General features: G+C 44.0%; 1 protein-coding gene across 4 annotated transcripts in view; it reads left to right on the top strand.

Moving 5' to 3' along the window:
• LOC137377542 (cytokine receptor common subunit gamma-like) overlaps positions 1–20,376 on the top strand; it is a 51,459-nt gene extending 31,083 nt beyond the window's left edge. Inside the window, exons 4-7 of one of the 4 annotated variants that reach the window (XR_010976436.1) lie at positions 1,422–1,564; positions 5,605–5,764; positions 13,638–13,869; positions 19,617–20,376. Coding sequence is in view for 3 of the 4 variants with exons in the window: in XM_068047247.1 (XP_067903348.1) it covers positions 1,422–1,564; positions 5,605–5,764; positions 12,601–12,697; positions 19,617–19,632 (416 nt within the window). In the remaining variant the exon portion in view is untranslated. Of the gene's footprint in view, positions 1–1,421; positions 1,565–5,604; positions 5,765–12,600; positions 12,698–13,637; positions 13,870–19,616 lie in introns of those variants that run through there. The other 3 variants (XM_068047247.1, XM_068047248.1, XM_068047249.1) reach the window with 3 other exon arrangements.
• Positions 20,377–27,628: the final 7,252 nt, after the last annotated feature.

Below are 27,628 nucleotides of genomic sequence, written 5' to 3'. Positions count from 1 at the left end.
CTTTTCCCCGTTGCCATGAAAACCTTTTCTCCTCAGATACTTATCCAATTTTCTTTTGAAGGCCTTGATTGAATCTGCCTCCGCCACACTCTTAGGCAGTCACTAATCACTCATTGCATAAAGTAGTTTTTCCTCATGTCCCCCTTTCCTTCTTTTGCCAAACACCTTAAATGTGTCGCCAGCGTACACGTAAAAACTAACATGTTTTCTGTATATATTTGAACAGACAACAAATATACCAATGTGAATTTCATTCTTTTCAAAGATTTAATACATCAAATGTACCTACCACAAATAATTACCTATATGCATATAATATGGAAAAAGAGCTAGTAGATAATAATACAGGATATTTTCCAGAAGACTCACGCAAATGAAATGCAGCATCCACAACAATGACTCAATTATTTTGAAATGATAAACAGTTTTCTAAATTTGCGGGCAAAGAATCTGGACACACTAGATTACAAGTTCTAGATCTCTGAGCTAAGATAGGCTAAGAAATAAAATTGAATCCCATTAGAATCTCATTAGAAGTAAATTAGAAGTTAAAAAGGGACATAATCAAAGTTTTAATGAAGAGCATTGATAATTAAGATATAGATGCATGGATATATTGAGAGCATGATTTAAAGATTCCAGAGCTAGATATTTTAAAGAATAAATTCTCTGCGTGCAGAGCATTAACGTGTAGAATAAACTCGCATCTGGCCCATAGGTATGGGGTGATTCAGAGAGAAACAAATGGATTTCTCATTCAGCAAAGAGAAGAGGGATATGCAGGAAAAAAGGTCTTTAAGCTAATGGTTTACCATTAAAATACGAAGCTCACCCTCCTCAAAATCTGACTTACATCTTGTGGGGTAATGCATACTATTTTACCTCATTAAAGTCACTAACAAAGATGAAATGGTTCATTTCTCAATTTTTAACATTCTATTAGTTGTTTTATACATCACCGGTGGCAACTTAATATGCAAGAAGGCTTCATAGTGTGCTTTATTGTATCAGCAGTAAATGCAGATAATCCCTCTGATAGCGCCAGAATAGCCTTAAAATTTATCCGACTGATCAGGGGTAATTTTGACTTTGTGTGATGATATAAAGCAAGTGATAGTGAACTGGCAGCCCATTTTACAACTCTCCCATTATTAATTTCCACGATGGAAGAATTATCCCCAAAGTACTTTCAGGGCTTGGAGATACTGACTGTGTGTGGGTGTTAGGGATATTGCAGTATCTTATTTTTTCATTGAATATACACATTCATTTGTTCAGAAATGATGATAGCTGTTGAGGCTTGGGCAGTTCACTCACTCCAATTCTGTTCAGCTATAATTTTTTCTGAAAGAATCACTCTCTGAAATGATTGGATTAATCCATTTTACTAACAGGACAAAAACTTAATTCATATCTTTCAGTGAAACCCAATCCTCCTGGAAACCTGACAGTGAATGTCACAATCAACAACGAGTTCTTTTTGAGCTGGGAAGCACCAATGAAACCAATGAGATGTCTGATGTATGGAATCAGGCACCGGAGTAATAAGGATAAAGGATGGCAGGTACAGTGTGGCAGTGACAACAAGATTAACAAATGTGTTACCTTATAAACCGAGAATAGTAATATTTAGGAACTGGATAATGCAGTGGTAGTACATTATCCCTTTGCCATTGGGAATTAGGATGAAGATCTCCTTTCTCTATGCCAAGCTGCTCTGTGTAGGTCCTTTCACCAGACTGAAGGAAAATGTCTGGCATATAGCTGATGATAAAATTCTGAGATTTGGGATGATAACTGCTTGGGGATGTTACCTGCAGAAAGGTAGGGTGACAAGTTCATATATCCATGGCTTGGTGCCTACCATAATTGGCTTGCAGAAAATCAACAGCCTCTGCTAAGCTTTGCATGTCCAACTAATGGAACCATCATTTAATGGGATAGTGGGTCCATTCTGTGGTTAGACTGATGGTGGCAAGCCACTCATATATTTTATGCTGAGTTATACTGCTCACTATGCCATACGTAAGAAGCTGTTGTGAACTTGTAAAGTTCAAACCTACTTGTCTGTTTCTAACAATGGACAACTGACTATTGCTGGGGGGATGGTAGCCAGGGTCTCTCTGTGGGCATGGTAACTCCAAACTGGCACAACTCATGTTGGAATTTCAGAACCAAATATAAGCCCTCCTCCTTTCCACTCCCCCCACTACACACTCAAATCCTACCACCACCATTACTCCTTCGTGGAAGACAAGATAACTCAAAGCATCAGCTAGACAGGTCTACAGTACTCCAGGGCACTGTTGATCATTAAACAGTTAAGTTGATTCACTAATGACACCTGGAGGGACAGACATTCACTGGTGCCTGGAATTGTTCCCTCTTGGATGTCTGGAATCCTAGCTTAATGGAACAGGCAGCCTTGACTGGAAAACAGCAGGAAGCTTACCAGTTCCTTGCTCTTTAGTTAGTTAAACTCCAGTAGTATGTATGTGTATGCTTGAAGTTGCTAAGGTAACATAAGAACATAAGAACTAGGAGCAGGAGTAAGCCATTTGGCTCCTCTGAGCTGGTATTCAATAAGATCCTGGCTGATCTGATTGTGGCCTGAACTCCACTTTCCTGCCTGCCCCCATAACCTTTGACTCCCTTTCTCATTCAACAGTCTGTCAAACTCAGCCTCGAAAATATTCAATAAACCAACTTCCACTGCTCTCTGGGGAAGAGAATTCCAAACACTTACGACCTACTGAGCGGAAAAATTCCACCTCATCTCGGTCTTAAATGGGAGAACCCTTAATTTGAAACTGTGCCCCCAATTCTAGATTCCTCCATAAGGGGAAACGAGGGGTTTGGTTCTGTCAATTTGCATTGAATCTCTCCAGATTTGGGAATGTACAATATGCCCCTATAGGAAAAGAATGTGCACTTCAGATTGGATAAACAAGAGTCCATACAAGCAGGTTTAAATTTCCCAGTGGCTTGAACAGGAGATTCTTAAATATAATAATGAGTTCCTATATGTGTCAGCCAATGATTGACCAAAAATACACCTTTTGCCAGCTTAAAGGCCCTTACATAAAATGAATTTGAGCAATCACAGCCCAGTTCCTAGTGGACACAGCACAGAACTGCTGGCAAATTAGTAGAAAAGGAAATAGATTATGTTAATTAAGAAAGGCAATAAAGAGACTGGTATCACACCAATGTATTAAGGGGTACACCTCTGAAGCTGGAGTCTTTACTCATATGCTGTGAGTTCTTTTTTGGAATATGTTCCACCTTTGGCTCCACGCAATTACTTGGAATTTTTGTCTTTAAATATGAAACCAATGATGGTTCAATCAGTTTTATTTGACCCACAGAAATTCTTTCCTGGAGCACATTCTGCTTCCCATCATTGCATATTTAATGCAATTTTCATAATCCTTCTATTTTCACTTCTGATAACTTTGTTGCTACCTCTTTATTAACATGTTTCTTGGCATAAACCTGTACCAATTTGCTACCTTCCTTCATATCTGTAGAAGTCCTGTGCTGTTATTTTACAATAACATTCCTGTCTTACATTTGTCCTTTTGTTTAAACTGTGCAATTTCTCCCTGAATCTCGTCAGCCCCCTGAATTACTGTTATCACATTGTTTTTGTGACAAATTTCCGCACTACTGCTTTGCATAGCCATCCTCAAACAAAAGAATGTGACCATGCCTTTCCATCACAGCAGTGACAGGTACTTCAAGGCCCTAATCTATTAGCCTATAAAGTGGCATTTTCATAATTTCATTTTGCCTTTCTTGACAGTATTCACACCCTCCTCAGCTATGACAAATTGCTGCAGTACTCACCTACATTGGTGAATTGCACCATCTCAGTTCTATAATAGAAAATCCATCCCTTATTGCCAGAGGGATTAACAATTAATTCTTAAGAATTAACCAGATAGTATGAGACTGGAATTAGACTAGGCAGAAACCCTTCCCTGAAGACATTAATGAATGAGCTGTGTTTTTAGGACAATCCAACAGCTTTCAACCTGATGTATCTAATACCAGCCCACAAGTTATCAGAATTCAACTTCACAACTTGCCAGGACAGGAGCCTTCAGGTTGCCTGTTCAATTCCATAACCACCACACCATCATAGTCCATGAGGCTTTAGCTCACAGAACTCTGCATCTTCCTTTCCTTTCCATGTTGTAAACATAAGAACCTAAGAAATAGGAGCTGGATTAGGCCATTTAGCCCTTCATGCCTGTTTCACCATTCAACAAGATCGTACTGATTTTCTACTTCAACTCCACTTTTCTGCCCACTTTGTATATCCCTAATTCCCTTGGCACCCGAAATCTATCAATCACTATCTTGAATATACTCAATGACTCAGCATCCAAAGCTCTTCGGGGTGGAGAATTCCAAAGATTCACAACCTTTGAGTGAAAATATTTCTCCTCATCTTGGTTTTAAAGGGTCGACCCCTTATTCTGAGACTGTGACCCCATGTTATAGATTCCCCAGCCAGGGGAAACATTTTCTTTAGAGTCTACCCTGTTAATCCACTTAAGAATTTTATATGTTTCAATGAGATCACCTTTCATTCTTCTAAGCTCCAGGGAATATAAGCCTAGTTTATTCAATCTCTCCTTATAGGACAATGCCCTCATCTCAGGAACTAGTCTAGTAAACCTTTGTTGCACTTGTTCTGGGGCAAGTATATCCTTCCTTAGGTAAGGAGACCAAAACTGCACACAGTACTCCAGGTATGGCCTCACCAATGTCCTGTATAATTGTAATAAGACTCCTTTACTCTTATACACCAATCCCTTTGTAACAAAGGCTAACAGACAATTTGCTTTCCTAATTGCTTGCTGTAACTGCATGCTAACTTTCTGTGATGTATGTACAAGGACATCCAGGGTCCTCCGAATACAAACATTTCCCAGTCTCTCACCATTGCAAAAATATTATTTTTTTATCTTTCCTGCCAAAGTGGATAACTTCACACTTCCCCACATTATATTCACCCAGTTTCTTGCCCACTGTCTATATACTTTGCGTCCTCCTCACCACCTTACTTTCCCACCTAACTTTGTAGCATCAGCAAATTTGGGTATGTTACACCCAGTAACTGCATCTAAATCATCAATATCGTTTGTAAATAGCTGATCCTTGAGGTACACTACTAGTTACACCCTGTCAAACTGAAAATGTTGCATTTATTCCTACTCTCTGTTTTCTGCCCATTAACCAATCTTCAATCCATGCTAATATATTATCCCCAATGCCACGAGTCCTAATATTTTTTGTAATAACCTCTTGTGTGGCTCCAAATTGAATGCTTTTGGAAAATTCAAATATAATACATCCAATGGTTCCCCTTTATCCATCCTACTAGTTACATCCTTACATATTAACAGCATGTTAGTTGCTAAGAAAGCGATAAAATTTAGATCAAAATGAATCCTAACCAATCACTACAATTAACAAACCTTTTACAATTTTGGAGACATTTTGTTACCCTCTTTACTGAGGTCTGCGATTAAATATATTAAAGTTGTCATCACATTTGATTAAGTTCTACTTTTTATTTATTTATACATGTAGAGATCAACAATCAATGAGCAAACAAAGTTTAATTTGCTAATTGTGGATCCAGGGAAACTCTACACATTTCAAGTGCAAAGCAAGATGAACCAGTATTGTGGCACAACTGACCTGTGGAGTGAGTGGAGCTTACCAGTTTACTGGGGAAGAAATAACACAGGTAAATGAAATGCTTTTGTTACATACTCTTAGGCCGGAACTTTCCATGAATTAGCGAGGAGTGGAAGGTGAGATTGGAAGCAGGTGGTGCTGACCACACCCTCTCCGATCCCCGTTCTTGGCAGAATCTCATGCCAGCTGGCCAATTAACAGCAGGCAGGGTGGCTGACCATTCACCAGCAGGAGGCGGGGACTGAGGCACGGCCACATCGCCAGCTGATGAAGTTGCATGTGCTGGTGCCAACTTTAAAGGGCCACCAGCACTGAATGCTGCTTCAGGCTTTCTTGTCCACCAGCTTCTGCCCTGATCCACAGCTGCTTCAGACTTGTGTATCCGCCTGCCTGTGCCCTGCCTCAGATCTTCCCCTGCAAAGCTCTGCCATTGGGAGAAGGCCAGCAAGGCAGGCACAGTGAAGGCCTAGGGAACAAGGCACTTTTCAGCATGACAGACAGAAGATACCAAATGTCCCAATGGTTCAGTGATGACTCCCTGCATGTCCTCCTCCAGGCTAACCTGGCAAGGTGAGAGGTCCTCTTCCCCAGGGACAGAAGGAGGAGACCTCCCCACCTAACTAAGCAAGCCTGGACGAAGATTGCGGAAGAGGTCAGCAGCTGTGTGGTCATCCAGAAAACCTGGCTGCGATGCCGCAAGCATGTCAACGACCTTCTCCGCGTCGCAAAGGTGAGTACCACACCTCGATTCCCTAAGGGGGCCAGCAACTGGATAAGAATGAGGGTGCGGCTGCTAGGGAAGGACAGCCCACCATGTCAGTGGCAGTGGGGTGAGGCTGCAGCATCTCCTGTGAAAAGAATGGATGCAGCTCTGTCAAAAGTTGTGAGCCTAACAATGGTGACCCTCAGAAGGTGACTGCAGAGTGACCCAATGCCACATGCATGCCAGTGGCTCCAATGTCAGCAGCTAGGGTGCCAGCCAAGTAGGCATTGTGCCTGCTCTTGTGGGGTGACTACCATTCCTCTTCCATGTTTCTACGGAAGAAGAGGGCCCTCAACGCTAAGGAAAGGGCCCAGACCAGCAGGAGGACACCTATGGAAGAGGAGATATTTGAGCTGGCAGGGCAGCATGGTGGTCACTCCGTCATGGACGGTGAGGTAGAAGTGCAGTCGGAAAGAGGGTGAGTAGTCTCATGAGCAAACGTGATGGAGCCTAAGGCAAGCATGAGGGATGGTGTTCCTGTGTTCCCCACTGTACGTACATCGATTGGAACACCAGCTGATTTTGGACGTGAGTGTTTGGAAAGGCGAAACCCTTTGATCTTTCTGTTCTCTCAGGCAGGTCATCCACAAGAACAGAGATATGCCATCTCTGGGGGACAGTAGTCCACCTCTGAGGAGGTGTAGGTAACCTTAGAGAGTGCAACTTCACATCATTTCTTCGCACCCTCCACCAGCGCAGATACTTTCACATCGGTGGGTATGCATTCGCAAGTAGATACAGGGTCACACCCTGGTGAGAGCACCACACATGTGCCTGACCAGCTGTTGGAGGCTGTGACAGCCAAGGCCACTGAGCAGTGTAGGAGGCCAGCCATTGCTGAGCCCCAGGCTGATGATGTGCCTTTGGAGTTGTCAGTAAGACAGCAGATGCTGGAAGTTCAGTGTGAGTTGCATGAAGATCTGGTGGGGATTCCAGAAGGTATGTGCACCCTGGCTCGGACAGTGGAGGAGTCCATCCAGGCCTTGAGTGCAGCGACTTCCCTCTCATCTGCATGTGTAGTCTCTTCTGTCGAGAAACTGGCAAATCTCCTGGAGAGCCACATCCAGCAGACCAGCTAGTTGGTGCCGGAGATGCGTGCAAACTTGCATTCCATCGCCTTGTCCATGAGCTCAATGGAGCAGTGGCAACATGAGAGATGAGAGATGAGAGATGGACCAGTTCCTCATCCATCTCAGGTAAGCAGGGAGGTAGAAGTGTACCTTACAAGGGAGGAGTGGCTGCCTTCTGTATCGGGGGCTCCTCTCAGGCACTCCTAGTGTGGACAGTGGCTCCTTGGCCCCTCTGCCAGTGACATCAGTGCGTCAAGTTACTGTGACAACAGAGGAGGCTCCTGCATCTGTGCAGGAGCCCCTCAGCACGCCAGGGACAGCCAGACCTCAGGCAGTCAGAGGTTGGCCGCCAACGTCATCCCAGGCCACAGGGCAGCAAATTCATCAGCCTGCCTCCACCGGAGATCGTAGGGAAGGGGGATGACCACATTGGAGCTCACGTAAAGGAATTAAGAAAACATAGTAAATGCACTTGGGCTTCATGGGTGAGTAGATAGTTAAGGTGTAACTGCATGTGTCTGATTATGTTTGTAATAAAGGTGTAATTTGTTTTCTCTGCATCTCCATCTATTGTTGGAGGCCCTCTGGAAGTGCAAGAGTACCAAGAGCTGTTTGGGAGGGACCATGGCATGTGTCATTGTCACTGGGACCAGCCAGAAGGACCAGGTGGCACTGGGTGAGAGAGTCTGAACTTGCAACCAAAGTGAACGGCAACAGTGGAGGTTGAAGGTGGACCTTTATTCGGCAGGAAGGATAATGTGGGAAGGGTCATCTGATTCATGTATATATGATCACCTCCCAAGTCTTCCTCGCACCTATGTTGTAGCGCCCTCTTTGGGGTCTTTCATGTCTTTCTGGATGCTGCAGCTAGTCATCAATTTCCTCATCATCCTCCTCGTCTGAGGATGTCTCATGCTCCACCAAATCCTCATTGGCCAAGGCCTCACCCCTCTGCAGCGCCAAGTTGTGCAAAGCACAGCAGACCACCACAGTTCAGGAGACCCTTCCTTAGGGTGGCCACCTTCGGACCTCAAGGATACTGGACACCCACGCACACGCATTTGCACACTTTTTAAAATTAAAATAAATTAATAATAATAACTATTGATTCGAACCTTTTGCTCAAATGAGTGAGAATACCTAATATAATGAACCAGTGTCTTAGCGCGAGCTAAACTGGGAGAGCTTGCACATTTTCAGCTTATAATGAACCTTGGAGGCGCTAAAGCAGGGTTAAAAAAAAATCCAGTGATGCTTTTAATCAGGATCTGTGTATACATATGTTGAGACTGCCTAGTAACCCAATCCATTTTATGGGAAGCAATATCCAGGTTGAGAATAGGAGCAAGGCACAGCCAGACATGGAGAGGTTTTGCCAGGCTGCCATTGTGTCCCTCCCCATGGCAGCTACTCGAGAGCCCATGTGTGGCTCTACATCTACGTTAATCACTGTGCAAGTGACATAGCGTAAGGACGTTATAAGGACACGCACACAGATAGGCCCGATAGGATCTTTGTGGGGCTGCGAAGGTGGCCCTGGGCAGGCCTTTCCCAGGCACAGGCAGGACCAATCATTTCAATTTTAAATGCTTCCCTAGACGCTGGGCTCCTCAAAATAAAAATACCAGACAATAAGACAGCCGATTTAAATTGGGTAGCGGACAGGGGCCAGACCACCTGAAAACTGGACTGTCTGGTATAAAGCCAGAAAATAGCCACTGTACCCTTGCTGGGGCATATTGAAGTGCTCCACCAGAACAATCTAGGCACTTGAATCTCATCTTCAGGAGACCTATGGTCTGCTCGATGGTGGCTAGGGTCACCGCATGACTGACATCGTATCTCTCCTCTGCCTTCGTCCTACAGGTCTTTACTGTTGTCAGTAGCTATGTCTTTAATTGTATCACATGTCGTCAAGAATCCAGCCTTGAAGGCGCACTGAGGGACTGAAAATCTGTGGCACCTGGGATTGCCAGAGTATGTAAGCGTTGTGGCTGCACCCAGGGTAACATGCACACACTTGCAGGATCTGCTGTTGCACATTGATGGATTAGAATCTCATCCTGTTAATGAAGGCCGCTGGCTGGCCTGTGGGAGCCTTGATGACCACATCCATGCAGTCTATCACACCTTGCACCTGGAGGAATCCAGCAATGGCATCGAATCCTCTGGCTCTCTTGGACTGACTGTCCAGGTCAGTTCCAGATTGTATGTGTTGGCTGACCCTCCTGAAAAGGACACCGGTCACCACCTTGATGCAATGATGTGCAGCTGATTGTGAGATTCCACACATATCCTGTGAGCTCCTGGAGTGAACCAGAGGCAGAGAAATAAAGGTCCACAGTGACCTTCACTGGCACTGGCATTGGGTGACCCCAGTGCCAATGGGGCTCAGTTTGTCCATCATCATGGCAGAAATATCTGTGAAGGCCTCTCAGGAGAGGTGTCGTCTTTGGCAACGCTGACTCTACGACATCTGGAGGTAACCCATCCTCTGTCTGTACACCTTGCTACAGGGTACCTAGTTCTCCATGCTGGTGCCTGTCTGCGATCCCTCAGTGGCCTTCTGCCTCTTCCCCATCCTAAAATTGCCCCTACAGGTGGACTTGAGGTTGCTGCTGACTGGATCTGTGTGCCCACACCTCCCTGTCTTTCAGGTTCTCTTCACTGAAGGATCCGCCTCCTGATGCCCACGGCACTTATGCACTGCCGGACCGAAGGGCCACTCTGCCAGTTCCTTCCTCAACCACCCCCCTTAGCCCCCTCTCAATGAAGCCACTTACCAACCGCTAGATGGTATGAGGGAGGCTCGACCCCAAATCCCTGGTACATTAACTCCCCCTCCTCGGTGCAAATCACTCTGGCCTCGCTGCACCAATCTTCCTGTGAAGGGAAACTGCCTGATCCCATGGCTGCCGAGTGCATCAATGGCCTCAAATGCTGCCCTGTTGCTGCCCTTAAATAACTGTTGGGGCTCTGACGCCTCGTGGCCTCCATGCACTCTCCATAAAACATGGACGGGCCTGTATGATACAGTTTAATTAATAAGCTTCACAAGCTCTCACTTGCCAGTTTTGAAGAAACATGCGCCATTCGCACTTGACTTGCCATCCGCTGCTGGTAAAATACAGACCCGACATGATGATGTCAGACGACTGTGTCAATGCCACCCCACACAAATTTACGTCACCAATCTTCACCCCCTACCCCTGCCTCCAAGGCCATCCGCTACGGGGTGGGAAAGTCCTGGTCTTGGAATCATAGAATCTTGCAGCACAGAAGGACACCATTCAGCCCATCATGTCTGTACTGGTTCTTTGAAAGAGCTATCCAATTAGTCCCATAGCCCTGCAATTTTCTCCCCTTCAAGTATTTATTCAATTCCCTTTTGAAAGTTACGACTGAGTCTACTTCCACCACCTTATCAGGCAGCACATTCCAGATCATAATAACTCACAGTGTCACCTCTGCCTCTTTGGCCTATTACCTTAAATCTGTATCCACGGGTTAATGCCAGTGGAAACAGTTGCTCCTTATTTACTCGATGAAAACCCTTCCTGATTTGGTACGTCTCTATTAAATCTCCCCCTAACCTTCTCTGTTCTAAGGACAAAAATCCCAACTTCTCTAGTCAGGTAACTGAAGTCCCTTAACCCTGGTAGCATTCTACTAAATCTCCTCTGCATCTCACCCAAACCCCTCCCACGGCCTTGACAGCTTTCTTAAAGTGTGATGCCCAGAATTGGCGACAATGCTCCAGCTGAAGGCTGCCCAGTGATTTATAAAGGTTTAGTATAACTTTCTGGCTTTTGTATTCGATGGGCTTGATTTTTAGCCCCCACCGGGGCTGGGAGCAGAGGCGGGTGTGTGCTAAAAATAGCGCCACCAGCTGGCAGCCTGTTCCTCAATGCTATCCTGCCCCCTGGCACAAAGGCTTCTGTGAAAATGGCCATTCGTTAATACCATTTTATCTCTTTCCTGACACCAGTAGGTTTGCCAATAGGAATCCCGAAACTGGCGTTATGTAAGAAGAGGTTGACCTGGGGTGGATTGCCAGGCTGATCAAGCTGCCTGAGTGAAACTCCATGACCTGTAGTCAGCATCCGTGCCTCATAGAGGCTCCTCTTCCCAAAAGAGACTGAGTCAGAGGACATTCGATCACATCACTACTCGATGTGAAAGCCTAACTTCTTCCAAAGCAGCCCAATCAGAGCTTGTCATACATTATGCGGGAATGCATAAAAAGAATACCAGGATGATCACAACCCAGTGTTTTCAAGATGCCACCAACCATTTTAGGAGGTCTTGGCACACCTACCTGGGAACACTACAGGGATCTATCTTCTCAGTCCCTGAGTCAGTAGAGATACAGAACAGTGCCATCTGCTGCAAGAGCATCTGTGGTGACCATGCAGAATAGAGTTGGCACATGAAGTAACAGAAATGGTTAATTGTGGCCTTGAAATTTGGCTATAGCCCCTTGCAGGCATTCTGCATTCAATTTAGCCCTTTGCACTTCATCTGAGAGTATTTGTTCAGCCGACTTACATATCAAACTACTTTGTAGGTTCACCCTGCTGAACACAAAAGTAATAAAATATTAACAAGTTCACTCCCCCCACAACCTCCCCCTCCCCCCAAAATGTTTCACTACTTAGTAAAAAAAAAATTGCTTTTCTGATGGCTTAGCTGGCAAATGTTCTGGCATGATACTAAGCCTAAAGAGGTTTAGAAGGTCCCAGGTTCAATTCCTGGTCTGTATTGAGTTAGCTGATCTCACCCTGGGGCTACAGTTGCCCTTCTTGGTTAGGGAAATGCAAGGCTCCCCATCCTGATATTGTGTCCACTGACTCCCTGCTGGAAAGTGGATGAATGTGGGTAATGAAACAGGATTGGACTTGGCTATTATGCATGCTATATTTGAATTGCTTGCTTTGATCTGCACATGAATAACTGTAACCTGTGGGGTTGTACCCCAACATACGTCTCTGATCTTTGGGAGATTAAGGGAGGAAAGGAAAAAAAAGAACAGATCATTGTTTTGTTTTTCAGAGAATAAGCAAAGAAGATTATATCGGTGGGCGATATTTTCTATTGTGCCATTTTTGTGTCTATTGATTATTGTGTTGTACCTGATAAAGGGTAAAAGGTGAGCACAAGTCTGTTTTAATTTAGTTGCTATGGCCACATCAGCTATATAATAAACTGGTCTTCTTCTCTATATGTCAAGTTACTCCAGCCAATGAACAGGAACTGATGGAATCACTAGCCAAACTCCTTTCACTTAAACTTGTACAATCATTATAAAGAAAACAAGCTTCCATCACATCAGCCTGGCCTGGGTTCATAATGTACAGAATGCCTGACGTGATTAGATCCTGCTAGGGCTGCTAATATCCTAGAACTGTATGTCAGCATAAGTCAGAAGAGAAAGGGGGAAAAATTGGGAATTTAAAAGGATAAAACAAAGCACACTGACGTCCCCCTCCACCTTTTACATTAAATCATAGAACTGCTAATAACAGCCTCCAAACAACATGGGGCCCAAACTTCTGATACACTCTGAAGGACACTTATGTTTCAGGATAGAATCTCTTTGTGGTTTTCATTCAATCCAGATGGTTTCTGTGAACAGAAACATAGTCAAGAAGCAGTTTGGGAAAACATTCCTATTAATTGCTCAGAAAGGTGGTGCTCCCATAGCATGATCAAATTGTAGACTGGAACATAAGAAAACATGGAAAAAGTCCACTTGATGCATCCAAAGAAAAAAGACTCATTAAACCAAGGCCCTGCCAGAGTGCTCAGTTGATATTGTTTGATGGGAAATTCCCGACCAGCATTTATCCTTCAACCAATACCACCTAAATAGATTAGCAGTTCATTTATGTCATTCCTGTTTATGGCTTCTTGCTGTGCACTTGTTGATTTTCACAAGCTTGCTTACATAACAACAGTGAAATCATTTCAAAAGTAATTCATTGATTGTAAAATGGTTTGTGATTTCCTGAGGATGTGAAAGATGCTACATAAATGCAACTTCTTTCTTTCTTCTGCCCAAAATATTGATCTGCCTTTTCTCTTTACAGATGTTGATGAAACGCTTCTGTATTTCCAGCCTATTTGCATTTTATTCCCAAGAGTACTTGTCTTTAGCATATTTAATCATCTATGGATATTTAATTACCTGTGTCTATCACTTTCATCTTTCTCTCCCCAACTCGGCCCTTCTATATTTCTGTCTTGGTTTCCTTCATTGTTAGTGACCTGACCACCCTGTTTTCGTCATGTGGGCAAGGTTAAAACGGGCTTCTTGTTACAGTAAGTTGTGCATACATTCTTGCTTTACAATCGTCCTTCATATGACTAACCACAGTTAAACACATTACACAAAGTTTGCTGGGTGGACCATTTGAATTTTTCCAGTTTAAAAAGTAAGGTGCTATAGTAAGGAGAAAATACTAACTATTGTGGTCAACAAATACATTAATTAGTGCCCACCTTTTGGTGCAAATACCTCCAGAAATCTTAGACAAGTTAAAATGTGAAGTAAAGCAGGCAGATTGATGGGTGACCGCTGGAAGGGGCAGGCAGTCAGTGCAGGAATCCCCTGCGGCTGTCCCCCTCTCTAACAAGTATACCATTTTGGATACTTTTGGGGGGGGATGGCCTATCAGGGGAAAACAACAGCAGCAGCCAGAGCAGTTGCATCACGGCTGACTCTGTTGTTCAGCAGGGAGGGACAAAGCACAGAAGGGCAATAGTTATAGGGGACTCTATAGTCAGGGGCACAGAAAGGCGCTTCTGTGGACGTGAAAGAGACTCCAGGATGGTATGTTGCCTCCCTGGTGCCAGGGTCAAGAATGTCTCTGAACGGACAGGGGGCATTCTGAAGGGGGAGGGTGAACAGCCAGAGGTTGTGGTACACATTGGTACAAACGACATAGGCAGGAAGGGTGACGAGGTCCTGCAGGGGGAGTTCAGGGAGTTAGGAAGTAAGTTAAAAAGCAGGGCCTCTAGGGTTGTAATCTCAGGATTACTCCCTGTGCCACATGCCAGTGAGGCTAGAAATAGGAAGATAGTGCAGCTAAACACGTGGCTGAACAGCTAGTGTAGAAGGGAGGGTTTCAGATATCTGGATCATTGGGATCTCTTCAGGGACAGATGGGACCTGTACAAGAAGGACGGGTTGCATCTAAACTGGAGGGGCACAAATATCCTGGCTGCGAGGTTTGCTAGCATCACTCAGGAGGATTTAAACTAGTGTGGTAGGGGGTGGGAACCACAGCAGTAGGTCAGCAGGTGAAATAACTGAGGGGGAACTAATGAATAAGGCCAGTAAGACTGAGAGGAAGAGCAGGCAGGGAGATGTTGCTGAGCACAGTGGGACTGGTGGTCTGAAGTGCATTTGTTTCAATACGAAAAGTATAACAGGTAAGGCAGTTGAACTTAGAGCTTGGATTAGTACTTGGAACTATGATGTTTTTGCTACTACAGAGACTTGGTTGAGGGAAGGACAGGATTGGCAGCTAAATGTTCTGGGATTTAGATGCTTCAAGCGAGATAGAGGGAGATGTCAAAGGGGTGGGGGTGTTGCATTACTTGTTAAGGAGAATATCACAGCTGTACTGCGGGAGGACACCTCGGAGGGCTCATGCAGCAAGACAATATGGGCAGAGCTCAGGAATAGGAAGGGTGCAGTCACAATGTTGGCGGTTTACTACAGGCCTCCCAACAGCCAGCAGGAGGTAGAGGAGCAGATATGTAGACAGATTTTGGAAAGATGTAAAAGCAACAGGGTTGTTCTGGTTGGTGATTTTAACTTCCCCTATATTGACTGGGACTCAGTGCTAGGGGCTTGGATGGGACAGAATTTGTAAGGAGCACCCAGGAGGGCTTCTTGAAACAATATGTAGATACTCCAACTAGGGATGGGGCTGTACTGGACCTGGTATTGGGGAATGAGCCCGGCCAGGTGGTCGAAGTTTCAGTAGGGGAGCATTTCAGGAACAGTGACCATAATTCCGTAAGTTTTTAAGGTACTTGTGGATAAGGATAAGAGTAGTCCTCGGGTGAAGGTGCTAAATTGGGGGAAGGCTAATTATAACAATAATGGGCAGGAACTGAAGAATTTAGATTGGGGGTGGCTGTTTCAGGGTAAATCAACATCTGACATGTGGGAGTCTTTCAAACGTCAGTTGATTAGAATCCAGGACCGACATATCCCGTTGAGGATGAAGGATAAGTTTGACTAGTTTCGGGAACCTTGGATAACGAAGGATATTGTGAGCCTAGTCAAAAAGAAAAAGGAAGCATTCGTAAGGGCGAGAAGGCTGGGAACAGACGAAGCCCTTGAGGAATATAAAGAAAGTAGGAAGGAACTTAAGCAAGGAGTCAGGAGGGCTAAAAGGGGTCATGAAAAGTCATTGGCAAAGAGGATTAATGAGAATCCCAAGGCTTTTTATACGTATATAAAGAGCAAGAGGGTAGTCAGGGAAAGGGTTGGCCCACTCAAGGACAGAGGAGGGAATCTATGTGTGGAGCCAGATGAAATGGATGAGGTACTAAATGAGTACTTTGCACCAGTATTCACCAAAGAGAAGGACTTGGTGGATGATGTCTAGGGAAGGGAGTGTAGATAGTCTGGGTCATGTCGATATCAAAAAGGAGAAGGTGTTAGGCGTCTTGAAAAACATTAAGGTTGATAAGTCCCCAGGGCCTGATGGGATTTACCCCAGAATACTGAGGGAGGCAAGGGAGGAGATTGCTGGGGCCTTGACAGAAATCTTTGTATCCTCATTGGCTACAGGTGAGGTCCCAGAGGACTGGAGAATAGCCAATGTTGTTCCTTTGTTTAAGAAGGGTAGCAAGGGTAATCCAGGAAATTACAGGCCGGTGAGCCTTACGTCAATGGTAGGGAAATTATTGGAGAGGATTATTCGGGACAGGATTTACTCCCATTTGGAAACAAATGGACTTATTAGCGAGATGCAGCATGGTTTTGTGAAGGGGAGGTCGTGTCTCACTAACTTGATCGAGTTTTTTGAGGAAGTGACGAAGATGATTGATGAAGGAAGGGCAGTGGATGTTGTCTACATGGACTTCAGTAAAGCCTTTGACAAGGTCCCTCATGGCAGACTGGTACAAAAGGTGAAGTCACACGGGATCAGAGGTGAGCTGGCAAGATGGATGCAGAACTGGCTCGGTCATAGCAGACAAAGGGTAGCAGTGGAAGGGTGCTTTTCTGAATGGAGGGCTGTGACTAGTGGTGTTTCGCAGGGATCAGTGCTGGGACCTTTGCTGTTTGTAGTATATATAAATGATTTGGAGGAAAATGTAGCTGGTCTGATTAGTAAGTTTGCAGACGACACAAAGGTTGGTGGAGTTGCGGACAGTGATGAGGATTGTCAGAGGATACAGCAGGATATGGATCGGTTGGAGACTTGGGCGGAGAAATGGCAGATGGAATTAAATCCAGACAAATGTGAGGTAATGCATTTTGGAAGGTCTAGTGCAGGTGAGAAGTATACAGTAAATGGCAGAACCCTTAGGAGTATTGACAGGCAGAGAGATCTGGGCGTACAAGTCCACAGATCACTGAAAGTGGCAACGCAGGTGGATAAGGTAGTCAAGAAGGCATATGGCATGCTTGCCTTCATTGGTCGGGGCATTGAGTATAAAAATTGGCAAGTCATGCTGCAGCTGTACAGAACCTTAGTTAGGCCACACTTGGAATATTGCGTACAATTCTGGTCGCCACACTACCAGAAGGATGTGGAGGCTTTGGGGAGGGTACAGACGAGGTTTACCAGGATGGTGCCTGGTCTGGAGGGCATTAGCTATGAGGAGAGGTTGGATAAACTCGGATTGTTTTCACTAGAATGACGGAGGTGGAGGGGTGACCTGATAGAGGTTTACAAAGTTATGAGCGGCATGGACAGAGTGGATAGTCAGAAGCTTTTTCCCAGGGTGGAAGAGTCAGTTACTAGGGGACATAGGTTTGAGGTGCAAGGGGCAAAGTTTAGAGGGGATGTGCGAGGCAAGTTCTTTACACAGAGGGTGGTGAGTGCCTGGAACTTGCTGCCGGGGGAGGTGGTGGAAGCAGGTACGATAGCAAAGTTTAAGAGGCATCTTGACAAATACATGAATAGGATGGGAATAGAGGGATATACGGTCCCAGGAAGTGCAGAATGTTTTAGTTTAGACAGGCATCATGATCGGCGCAGGCTTGGAGGGCCGAATGGCCTGTTCCTGTGCTGTACTGTTCTTTGTTCTAAAAGAAGAGTTTTGTTTTGCTGTAAGATGTTAATGTTTCAACCAGATTTGTTTTGGACAATATTTTCTTACCGATACAGAACATGTTGTCCCTCCAATTTTCACAAAAATCCTTAAAGGGAAAAATATTCATAATTTATTCTTTTAAACATACATAATACTGTCTCTGTCTTCTTAAGTAAGGAGAGTTATTCTGATACCAGAATCAGACCACACAGAAGGAGGCCATTTGGTCCACTGTGCTTGTGCCAGCTCGTTGAAAGAGTTATCTAATTAGTCCCATATCCCTGCTCCTTCCCTGAAAATTTTGCCCTTCGAGTTTTTAATTCAACTCCCTTTTGAAAGTGGCTAGTAAATCTGCTGCCTTTCTGATAGTGCATTCCAGATCATAAGAACTCACTGCGTTAAAAAAAATTATCCTTATCTCCCCTCTGGCCAAGTTGCCAAATATCTTACATCTGTTTTTTCTGGTTATCGGCCCTCCTGCCAGTGGAAACAGTTCTCCCTATTTACTCTGTCAAAACCTCTCATAGTGGGAAGTGCCATATATTTTCTTTTGCCTATTCACTTGACTCATTATGAAATTATATTTATATTACTTTGGTAACTCCAGGAGAAAAGTAGAGGTCAATGTGATTGGGTGTTCCCTGTTTCATACTCACATATTCTTTCTTGCTAAAGTTAGGAAAAAGTAGAAAATCGTGCTCCACGTGATATCCAAGTCCCCAAAAATATTCAGGAGACTTCTGAAAATGTCCATGAATGTCCTGCCTTCTAATCACCCATTGTGATCTTCTGTCTGGCCAGAATGTATCCATTCTCAAAATGTCATGTTGGTCTGGTCCACATATTTAGGAAGGTAGATCATGAGAAGTTTCTTTTTTGCCCAGAACCATTCTTATTTCCACACTTAGACTGATGGCGAGAAGCAAGTTTTTAAAAACAATTATTCATTCATGGAATGTGGGCAATGCTGACAAGGCCAGCATTTATTGCCCATCCCTAACTGCCCTTGAGAACGTGGTGTGAGCCACCTTCTTGAACCGCTGCAGTCAGTGTGATGATTATTATACTTTATCAAAGCAGTTGGTAGAACTGAATGGCTTGTTAGTCTATTTCAGAGGGCAATTAAGAGTCAACCACATTGCTGTGGGTCTGGAGTCACATATAGATCAGACCAGGTAAGGAACTGCAGATGCTGGAACTGCAGATTTCCTTTCCTAAAGGACATTAGTGAAACTTCTGGTTTCATGGTCATTACTGATACTAGCTTTTTATTCCAGATTTATTTAATTAACTGAGTTTAAATTCCCCAGCCTTCATGGTGAGATTTGAACTCGTATGTCTGGATTATTAGTCCAAGCCTCTGGATGCTATGAGCACAAGGGCAGCAAGTACAAGATGAATCATTTCCTTCCTTTCTCCCTACCCAGGTGATACACTTGTTTTCTGATGCTCTCCTAGTTGCTCCCACTGATATTAGACATTCACTATATGAATTTGGGAGTCAACTTATAACATTCTGCCTGTGCTGCTCTGAACAGGGTTCAAGAGTCCCAGAGGTAGATTACACACCCAATCCCTCCAAAGAATGTAAAAGGTGAGGGATAATAATGAATTTTTTAAAAATTCCCATTAAAATGAAGATAAATAATCTACAAAGAGAACTTGAGGGCTAACAAATTAGCAAAGTACCACCATCACTAAGCAGATGATAATGATGTAATTGTTTCTTTGTGGATAAGACAGTGGTTTGATTTTGCTTTTAATATGTTGATTGCCATTTTCCACAGGGATCTTATGAAATAAAATAATCTCACAACTGAGGATTTTCTGCACAACAAATCACTTTACCACGTTTCCAACAAAAAAAGGATGCTTTCATGAAGGAGCAACATTTTGTTGCCTAAGTTTCTTTTTTCAAGGAACATTGTTGCAACTGAAAAGTTTCAGCAATTGGAAAATGAAGGTGGCATCACTCAAAACAATGATGGTATCTGGATTCCAGCCAAATGGTGAAGAATGAAATTAGACACAGATCCTTTTCTTGCATTGGTTTATTCACAGAATGCAGCATTACTTACCTCTGCCTCCTACTTCCCCATACCACAACAGGTTCTCTTTATATCTGCTCTAAGTCCTTAATGAAACAATGCCCTTCACCTGTGTATCTTTAACAACATAATTAACCTATCATTAACAAATGATGTTGCTCATTTCAACAATCACAACCACACATTCTTGATGTTTACTCAATATTTTTTGTGAGGAGCACCATTACATATGTTTCTGGCCCAACAGGACTATGAAGGTGTTTATGCTCCACACATGTGTAAAAATTTAAGCTTCAACATATTATTTAGCAGATTATTGTCCAACTAAAGTTTCAGTAATTTACCCAAGACAAATAGCCTATTTAAATAAAGGGACCCTGTCCTCTTACACAACAGAATATATGTCATATGTAACGTTTCCATAACACTTTAGGAAAAATGTAATGATTAATAGATGCATTAATGTAGCAGTCAGCTAATAAACAAATCTAGTACTCAATTTTTTTTACCTTTATTTTCTTGTTGTTGTTGATTTGTTGTCTTTTAGTTTTCTCGCATTTTTAGGTCTTATAAAAACATAATCTATTTCTTGTTCTTCCCTGTATGCTTATTGTGTTTAGATCAAGGGCTTATCAAACCATCTCCCACTTTTATGTTTTCCCAGGGCTCTTCCCAGGGACTTCTCATCCTCCTACAATCTAAAGAGTTTTGCAACCCAGGCTTGATCTCATCCTATCTCCCACTTCTTTCAATGTTGGTGAAATTCTGCAGGAATGGGGTTTGGGCCTTCATGTAGATTACTCAATTTAAAAGAGCCCCTGGCCAAGTGAGTGGGCAGGTGATTCTGCTCCTTATGACACTGCTTGTATTATTAGTCATACTTTTCAACTTCCTAAACTCCATTTCCACTTCATTTTATGGGCCCCAAATCACAAGTTGTTTTCCCATTATATGCTATTTAAGTGGGATCCATTCAATCCAATATATTTACAAGCATAAACCATTTTTTTGCTGAAAATATTGCCCTGCTAATTGATTCCACACACTTTTTGCATGCTACATTAAATTTCAGCTTCCTGATCTAAACATCACCAATCAGAATTCTCACTAGTCTGACAGCAAGCACCATTTCAAGCTTGAAATGCAGGAAGAAATTAATCGTACTAAAGATCATTGTTTCAGCACGGTATGCTGACATTCTTTCAAAATTGGCAGCTGAAATCATATAAATAAAGTGCATTGAGGCATTGTTATGTTAAACCTACTTCTCCACCTCATTAATTTCAAGAGTGATTTCTTTTGCTATTTACAGCAAATGTCTTCAGTCTGACCAGTAGGTGGCAGGAACTGCAAATTACACTTATTTTGTAGCATCATTTTAGGAACAGGAAGGAAATTTACTGGTGTCCCATCGTAATAACATTTTACCCTGATTTATGCTTGAGAACTGTTGTACAGAGGCAGTCTGACAGCAGACATTTAGTGCAGTGCCTTGTGTTATGCTCTGCTCCAGAGACAGTACAAATAGAGACAAGGGGATGTGGGCAGCATCATCCAATCATGATATAATTGAACTGAACCTTATGATTTCAGAGCAGGAGGAGCGTCACATAAAATGCCAGCTCCCAGACTATGGTTGTAAATGTCTGCACTTCCGAAGCATAAAAAAATGTAAGAAGGGGTGGCTGGGTGACAGTGGTCAGTCATTCAAATAACTAAGATTTGGGTGTAATTCAGTACACTACACTTCCTGAGCTGCTGACTTTAAATTAGTCCAGTTCATGCAAGTTCATGGGAATAGGATAATGTGCACTAATAGTTTCGCACACAAAACCTGTGGTGAGAATTTAGCGAGACTGCAAAAATGAAGTGTAATCAGACTATTTTTGAGGTTTCCTGTTTGTTGACAAAGCATGTCATGATGGAAAAACAAGATTGCAATGAAGCTTTGGTTCTAACTTGGCTTGGCCTTTGCTCCTAACCACCATTCACCCTAGTTTCAAAACTGTGGTAAACAAACTTCTGTTGGGTGAAATTCAAGAGGATAAACTGTTTTGGGGGTAACATTGATCTATGGAAGCAGCGCAAAACTGGCTGGTAGTGAATGAGCAGCCTGTTATATATACGTTGCGGCAGTTTTTTAGTTTCCATTGACTTGGAAAATATTGCCCAGATTTTTAATTTCAAAATAAGTAAAAGTGACATTGATATTCGGAAACGAGTCTCCAAATAGAGTTTGAACTATCATTCTGTGAGCTTCAGTGAACAGAGGATCGGGTGCATTGAGAAAAATCAGCTGCCGATTCGCTTTGAGCCTGTTTCAAGCTGCTGGTGTACCAATTTCATTGCCTTTGTCTCTAATTCAGAAGATTTTGAATTCATCCTATCCGTAATACACTTTGTGAAAAAGGACTAACATCAGAACTGTACCTGCCCTGTAAACAACCATAAATGTGGACCCTCACAAGGGTAAGAATAGGAGTCTTGAAAGAATGGAGGCAGCTACCAAGGACCCAAAATAAGATGATAAATCAGGTCTGATTGATTGCTTAATCCCCAACACAAAAATCTGGATGAGGATCAGAGATCAAGACTTTGGGTTTCCTATCTAGCTGGAACACAGGGAGAAATAGGGAGTAGAAACTGTCACAAAGGGAAAGGGAAAGATCTGACTTCCTGAGTCTAGTTTTGGAGATTTGGTAGTCTGTAGAATGAATTTAGCCCATTGACAGGAGTGTAAACCTGGTTTCAGCCAAACCTCTGGTGAAGTTACAGCAGTGGAGCGAGAGCAGCTCCAAGGAAATTCCTGGCTGTTTGAATAAAAGGCATATGTGGGGGGTGGTGCGAAATTCATATCCATAGCAATGCTGGAGACTGTGCTACAGAAGCCGACTGTCCTCCAGGGGCTCTGTGCTGTACCACCTGTAACTTCCAGCGCAGCCCCCGTGGTGCTCCATCTTGAGAAGGATGCTCGCCAGGGGCATCCTTTGTGAGCGCTGGAAGCAATGGATCTGGTGATATCCTACTGGCCGATGAGACACCCATTTTCCAAATTTGGACCATGCAGGTCCATTGAAAAAATTTGCACATCACTCCACAAAGATCAAGTGTTCAGCTGCAAGAGAGGCCCAGCACTAGCATTACTTAAAGGGCCAGGTACCCAACTTTTGCAGGCAATGTAATTTTGAAGAACTTCTACGATTGCAAAGTCTCTGGAGTATGTTTGGAGTTGGTCTTTGAGAGCTGATGCATACAGCCAGGGAGGATAAAAGAATACCTAAGCCAGGTATGGGGGTTGTGGTGGCAGCGTCTCTTAGTCTGCAACATGACCAGGAAATGGAGCAGAGAATGCAGAGAGGGGAAGCTCGGCAAAGAGGGAGAGGAACAGGAGGAGGCATTCTGGACCCCTTGTTACCAGTCAGGTTGTCAGACAGCAGATTATCAGGCCCTATTTTCAGTGATACAACTTCTCCTGACCAACATGGACCCACTATTCCCCACCCTTATATCCAGTTGAGATGCCCCACCAGTCAACGAAAAAACTCACCCAACAAAAACCTTTATTTAACATCTTTATCCAATAACACTTCCAATTATAAAAACAACAATGAACTACTCATCCTTGTGCATTCCATTAGTGTCTGATTTGCAAGTGCCTTTGCCTGTCCTAGTGCTCCCACACAGTGCTACTCCAGTGGCTGCAGCATGGCTGGTAGAAGGCTGCTGACTTGCAGTGACAGAGACTGAAGATGGCCTTGTAGGATGACCTTGAGCAGCTCTGGGCCTTGACGGCCCTACTTTGGACTGCACCATCTCAGCATGAACAGCAGCAGTCTAGGCTGACTGGCTGAGAAGCAACAGCAAGGACACTGGCAGAATCGCAGGGGTGAGAGCCTACTGATCTGTTGGAGAACAGATTGCTGGACAGCTGCGATAGCCTGCATGCCCCTTTGAGCACTGAGATCTGCGGCAGTCTGAGCTTGTATGCAAGCATGGACCTCATGGCATCTGCCCTGAAATGTTGAGCAGCTTCCACTTGTGCTGCAGTGGAAGCTGAGACAATGGCTACCAGACACGCATCACGGCTGGGTCTGCAAGTGCTGTCATGGAGTTGGCCACCGTTGCCAAGGTGAAGATGGGTTCCTAGCTTTGTGCGTTGCACTCTGCCACATTGCAGCCGGACCCCTCCAGGCGCATTTTAAAAAGTTATTTCATGGGATGTGAGTATCGCTGGCAAGGCCAGCATTTGTTGCCCATCCCTAGTTACCCTTGAGAAGGTGGTGGTGAGCTGCCTTCTTGAACCAGCACAGTCCGTACACTGTAGATACACCCGCAGTGCTGTTAGGGAGGGAGTTCCAGGTTTTTGACCCAGATTCTTGACAGTGACAGAAGGCTGCCTGGCAGGCCTGTTAATGCACCAAGCATCTTCTGGGCATACTCATCAGCTTTACCCTGGAGGCCGCCCTTCATCGCCTTCCAGGGAGCTGGCACACAAGTTACTTTTCCCCCTGTCCAGGCTGCAGTCCACTCATGCCCAGTGATTCAGCACATACAATCCTGACTCTATACTACCCTCTAAGTACACGCAGTGCCATTATCTGAACTGGTGGCTGCAACTGTCAGATCAAGTGATGCTGACTCCTATCACTGGTGTGGGATTGCTCTCTCTCTACCTCCTGTGTCTGCTGTGGCAAATTGACAGTTCTTGGATGTCTGAAAGCATAAAAGCAGAAGGGGAGGAAGGGGAGGGTTGGGTGAGGAGGGCGGGTGGGGTGGAAAGCAGACCATCTGTAGCTTACAGCATGCCACGTCGCAGGATGAGGATGAGGAGGGAGCTGAGAAGCCTGAGGCTGTAACTTGCCATCATCCAATGGCTCCAGTGGTGCCAGACACCGTGTTCCCTGTCGCAGCTGGCCCCATGATTCCGAGCACAATCTCGGTTGAGCTGAGTGGATGGAGTTGTGGCAGCTGTCCACCGGTTCCCTGCTTCTTCTGTTATATGTTACCTTCTCTTGCAAGAGAGGGGTCAGAATACTAATGAATGTATGGCACTGTGTTTGGTAGATGTTCCTGCAATTGCTGAACAGCTGGCAGTATGCGAAGGCAGTGAGAGCTGGGTGTGAAGTTGGCATCATTGGAAGGTGTGTGTGGGTGAGGCGGAGTAACTGGGTGTTAGGTGTTGAATACTGAATGCTAGGGACTGCTGCTGGGTAAGTGATGGAAGGGTGTTGCATTAAGCAACGTGAGACACTGGTGGTCTGTTGGGTATGAGAGTTGATATGAAGACGCATTCACTGACGTTGACCACACGCGTGAGGTCATTAAACATTTTCCAGCACTGCTACCAGCTCTTCAGGGCCAGACTCCGGGCATTTACGTCTGTTGCCAACTGATCCCACTGACTTCAGAGGGTCAGGCGTAAGAGCCTCATGGTCCCGTTGCGGAAACATGGCCTCACTCTTTGAGGCCACCTGGGTAACTAGTGCCTCCAGTGCAGCATCACTGAATCTTGGAGACCTCTCCATGGTCTGGTGCTCCATTATTCTTCACCTTCAATCTTCAAATATGACATTTTTTTTGCAGCCTTCAGTTTTCCAGTGCAGCTTCCCTTTAAGAGGGACAGACTACCTTTAAGAGCTGGAGACTAGCTGGATCATGCGCTAGTCTCATTCGTTCTTAATCCCCCTACCACGTGTGCAGCCAGCCAGCAGCACGAGTCACACTGACATGCAAACCACAATCATTCAAATGAGGAGGCAGGATGAAATTTACATGCTACCTACTTCCACCAGAACTGACACAGGCAGGTCACAAATCACAACACCTGCACCTGAGAGTGTGAGAATAGCCAAAAGGTAAGCCTAGATATTGCATTGGAAAGATAAGCACTAATCCTGATCCACTTATAAGGCCAGTGACACTAAACCCAAGAGAAAATATTTAAAGTCGCTCAAGTGGAACTGTTGGCAGACAGCCAATATCAAAGCTGTGCCATCTTCTACAACTTACATGCAGCAAGACCTCCATCCTTTAAATTCATGCTGTCTCCCTTCCACCTCTATAACCAGTAATGCCTGTGCATTCTACATCAGTATGTTTCCAGCCCAATGAAGAAGGAGGCATTGCTGGATCTGGTTCTGGGGAATGACGTGGGTCAAGTGAATCATGTGTCAGTAGGGGAACATTTAGGGAACAGTGATCATAGTATCATAAGGTTGAGGTTGGCTAAGGAAAAGGACAAGGAGCAATCTAGAGTAAAGATGATTAAAGATGAGGAACAGCATCTCATCTACCGATTAGGCACACTACAGCCTGCTGGACTGAACATTGAGTTCAATAATTTCAGAGCATGACAGCCCCCCATTTTACTTTCATTTTTAGTTATTTTTTTCTTCCTTTTTTTTTACATTCCTTTTTACATTTTTTACAATCTTTTTTTGCATTTATTTCATTTCATCTTAGTTTGTTCAGTTTGCTTACCCACTGTTTTTTTCAGGTTGTTTTTCTTCAGGTTTGCACTTGCTGCTGTTCAATATTCAGTGTATTCACACCTAATCTGTACTAATGCTTTGTCTTTCAACACACCATTAACATATTGTTTGCCTGTTCTCCGTGACCTTTTGGTCAGCTATGTGGCCTGGTCCAATCTGCACCTTCTCCTTTGTTATCTCTTGCCCCACCCCCACCTCACTTGTTTATAATCTGTGACTTTTCTAATATTTGTCAGTTCCGAAGAAGGGTCACTGACCCGAAATGTTAACTCTGTTTCTCTTTCCACAGATGCTGCCAGACCTGCTGAGTGATTCCAGCATTTCTTGTTTTTGTTAAAGATGCTTAATTGTGGGAGGGCCAACTTCAATGGAGTGAGAACAGATCTGGTCCAAGTAAATTGGGATCAAAGATTGGCAGGCAAAACTGTAACTGAACAATGGGCTGCCTTTAAAGAGGAGATAGTTTGGGTACAGCCAAGGTACATTCCCACGAGGGAGAAAGGTACAGCAGATCCAGAGCTCCCTGGATGATGAAAGAGATAGAGAGCAAGATGAAGCAGAAAAAGGGTGCACATGATAGATATCAGGTGGATAATACAATTGAGAGCTGAGCTAAAAAAAGAAGATTCAGAGGGGGTGAAAAAAATAAATAAGAGAAGCAAAGAGAGAGTATGAGAAGAGACTGGCAGCTAACATAAATGGAATCTAAAAGTCTTCTATAAGCAAATAAATAGTAAAAGGGCAGTAAAAGGAGGAGTGGGGCCAATTAGGGATCTAAAAAGGGACGTGTACATTGAGGCAGGGGGCAGGAACGAGATACTAAATGAGTACTTTGTGTCTGTCTTTACCAAAGAAGAAGATGATGTCCAAGTCCTGATGAAAGTGGAGGTAGTTGAGACACTGGAAAAGCTAAAATTTCATAAACAGGAAGTATAAGATAAGCTGGCTATACTTATATTTATAAGTCACCAGGACCGAATGAGATGCATCCAAGGATACTGAGGGAAGTAAGGGTGGAAATTGTGGAGGCACTGGCCATAATCTTCCAATACTCCTTAGATACAGAGGTGGTGTCAGAGGACTGGAGAATTGTAAATGTTACAGCCTTGTTCAAAGAGGGTGTAAGGACAAGCCCAGCAACTACAGGCCAGTCAGTTTAACTTTGGTGGTGGGAAAGCTTTTAGTAACGATAATTTGGACAAAATTAACAATCACTTGGACAAATGTGGATTAATTAAGAAAAGCCAGCATGGATCTTTT

Source organism: Heterodontus francisci, chromosome 15, assembly GCF_036365525.1.
Source record: "Heterodontus francisci isolate sHetFra1 chromosome 15, sHetFra1.hap1, whole genome shotgun sequence".
Taxonomy (NCBI): domain Eukaryota; kingdom Metazoa; phylum Chordata; class Chondrichthyes; order Heterodontiformes; family Heterodontidae; genus Heterodontus; species Heterodontus francisci.
The sequence above is the reverse complement of the archived record's forward strand: the minus strand, read 5'-3'. Positions and strand labels throughout refer to the sequence as shown.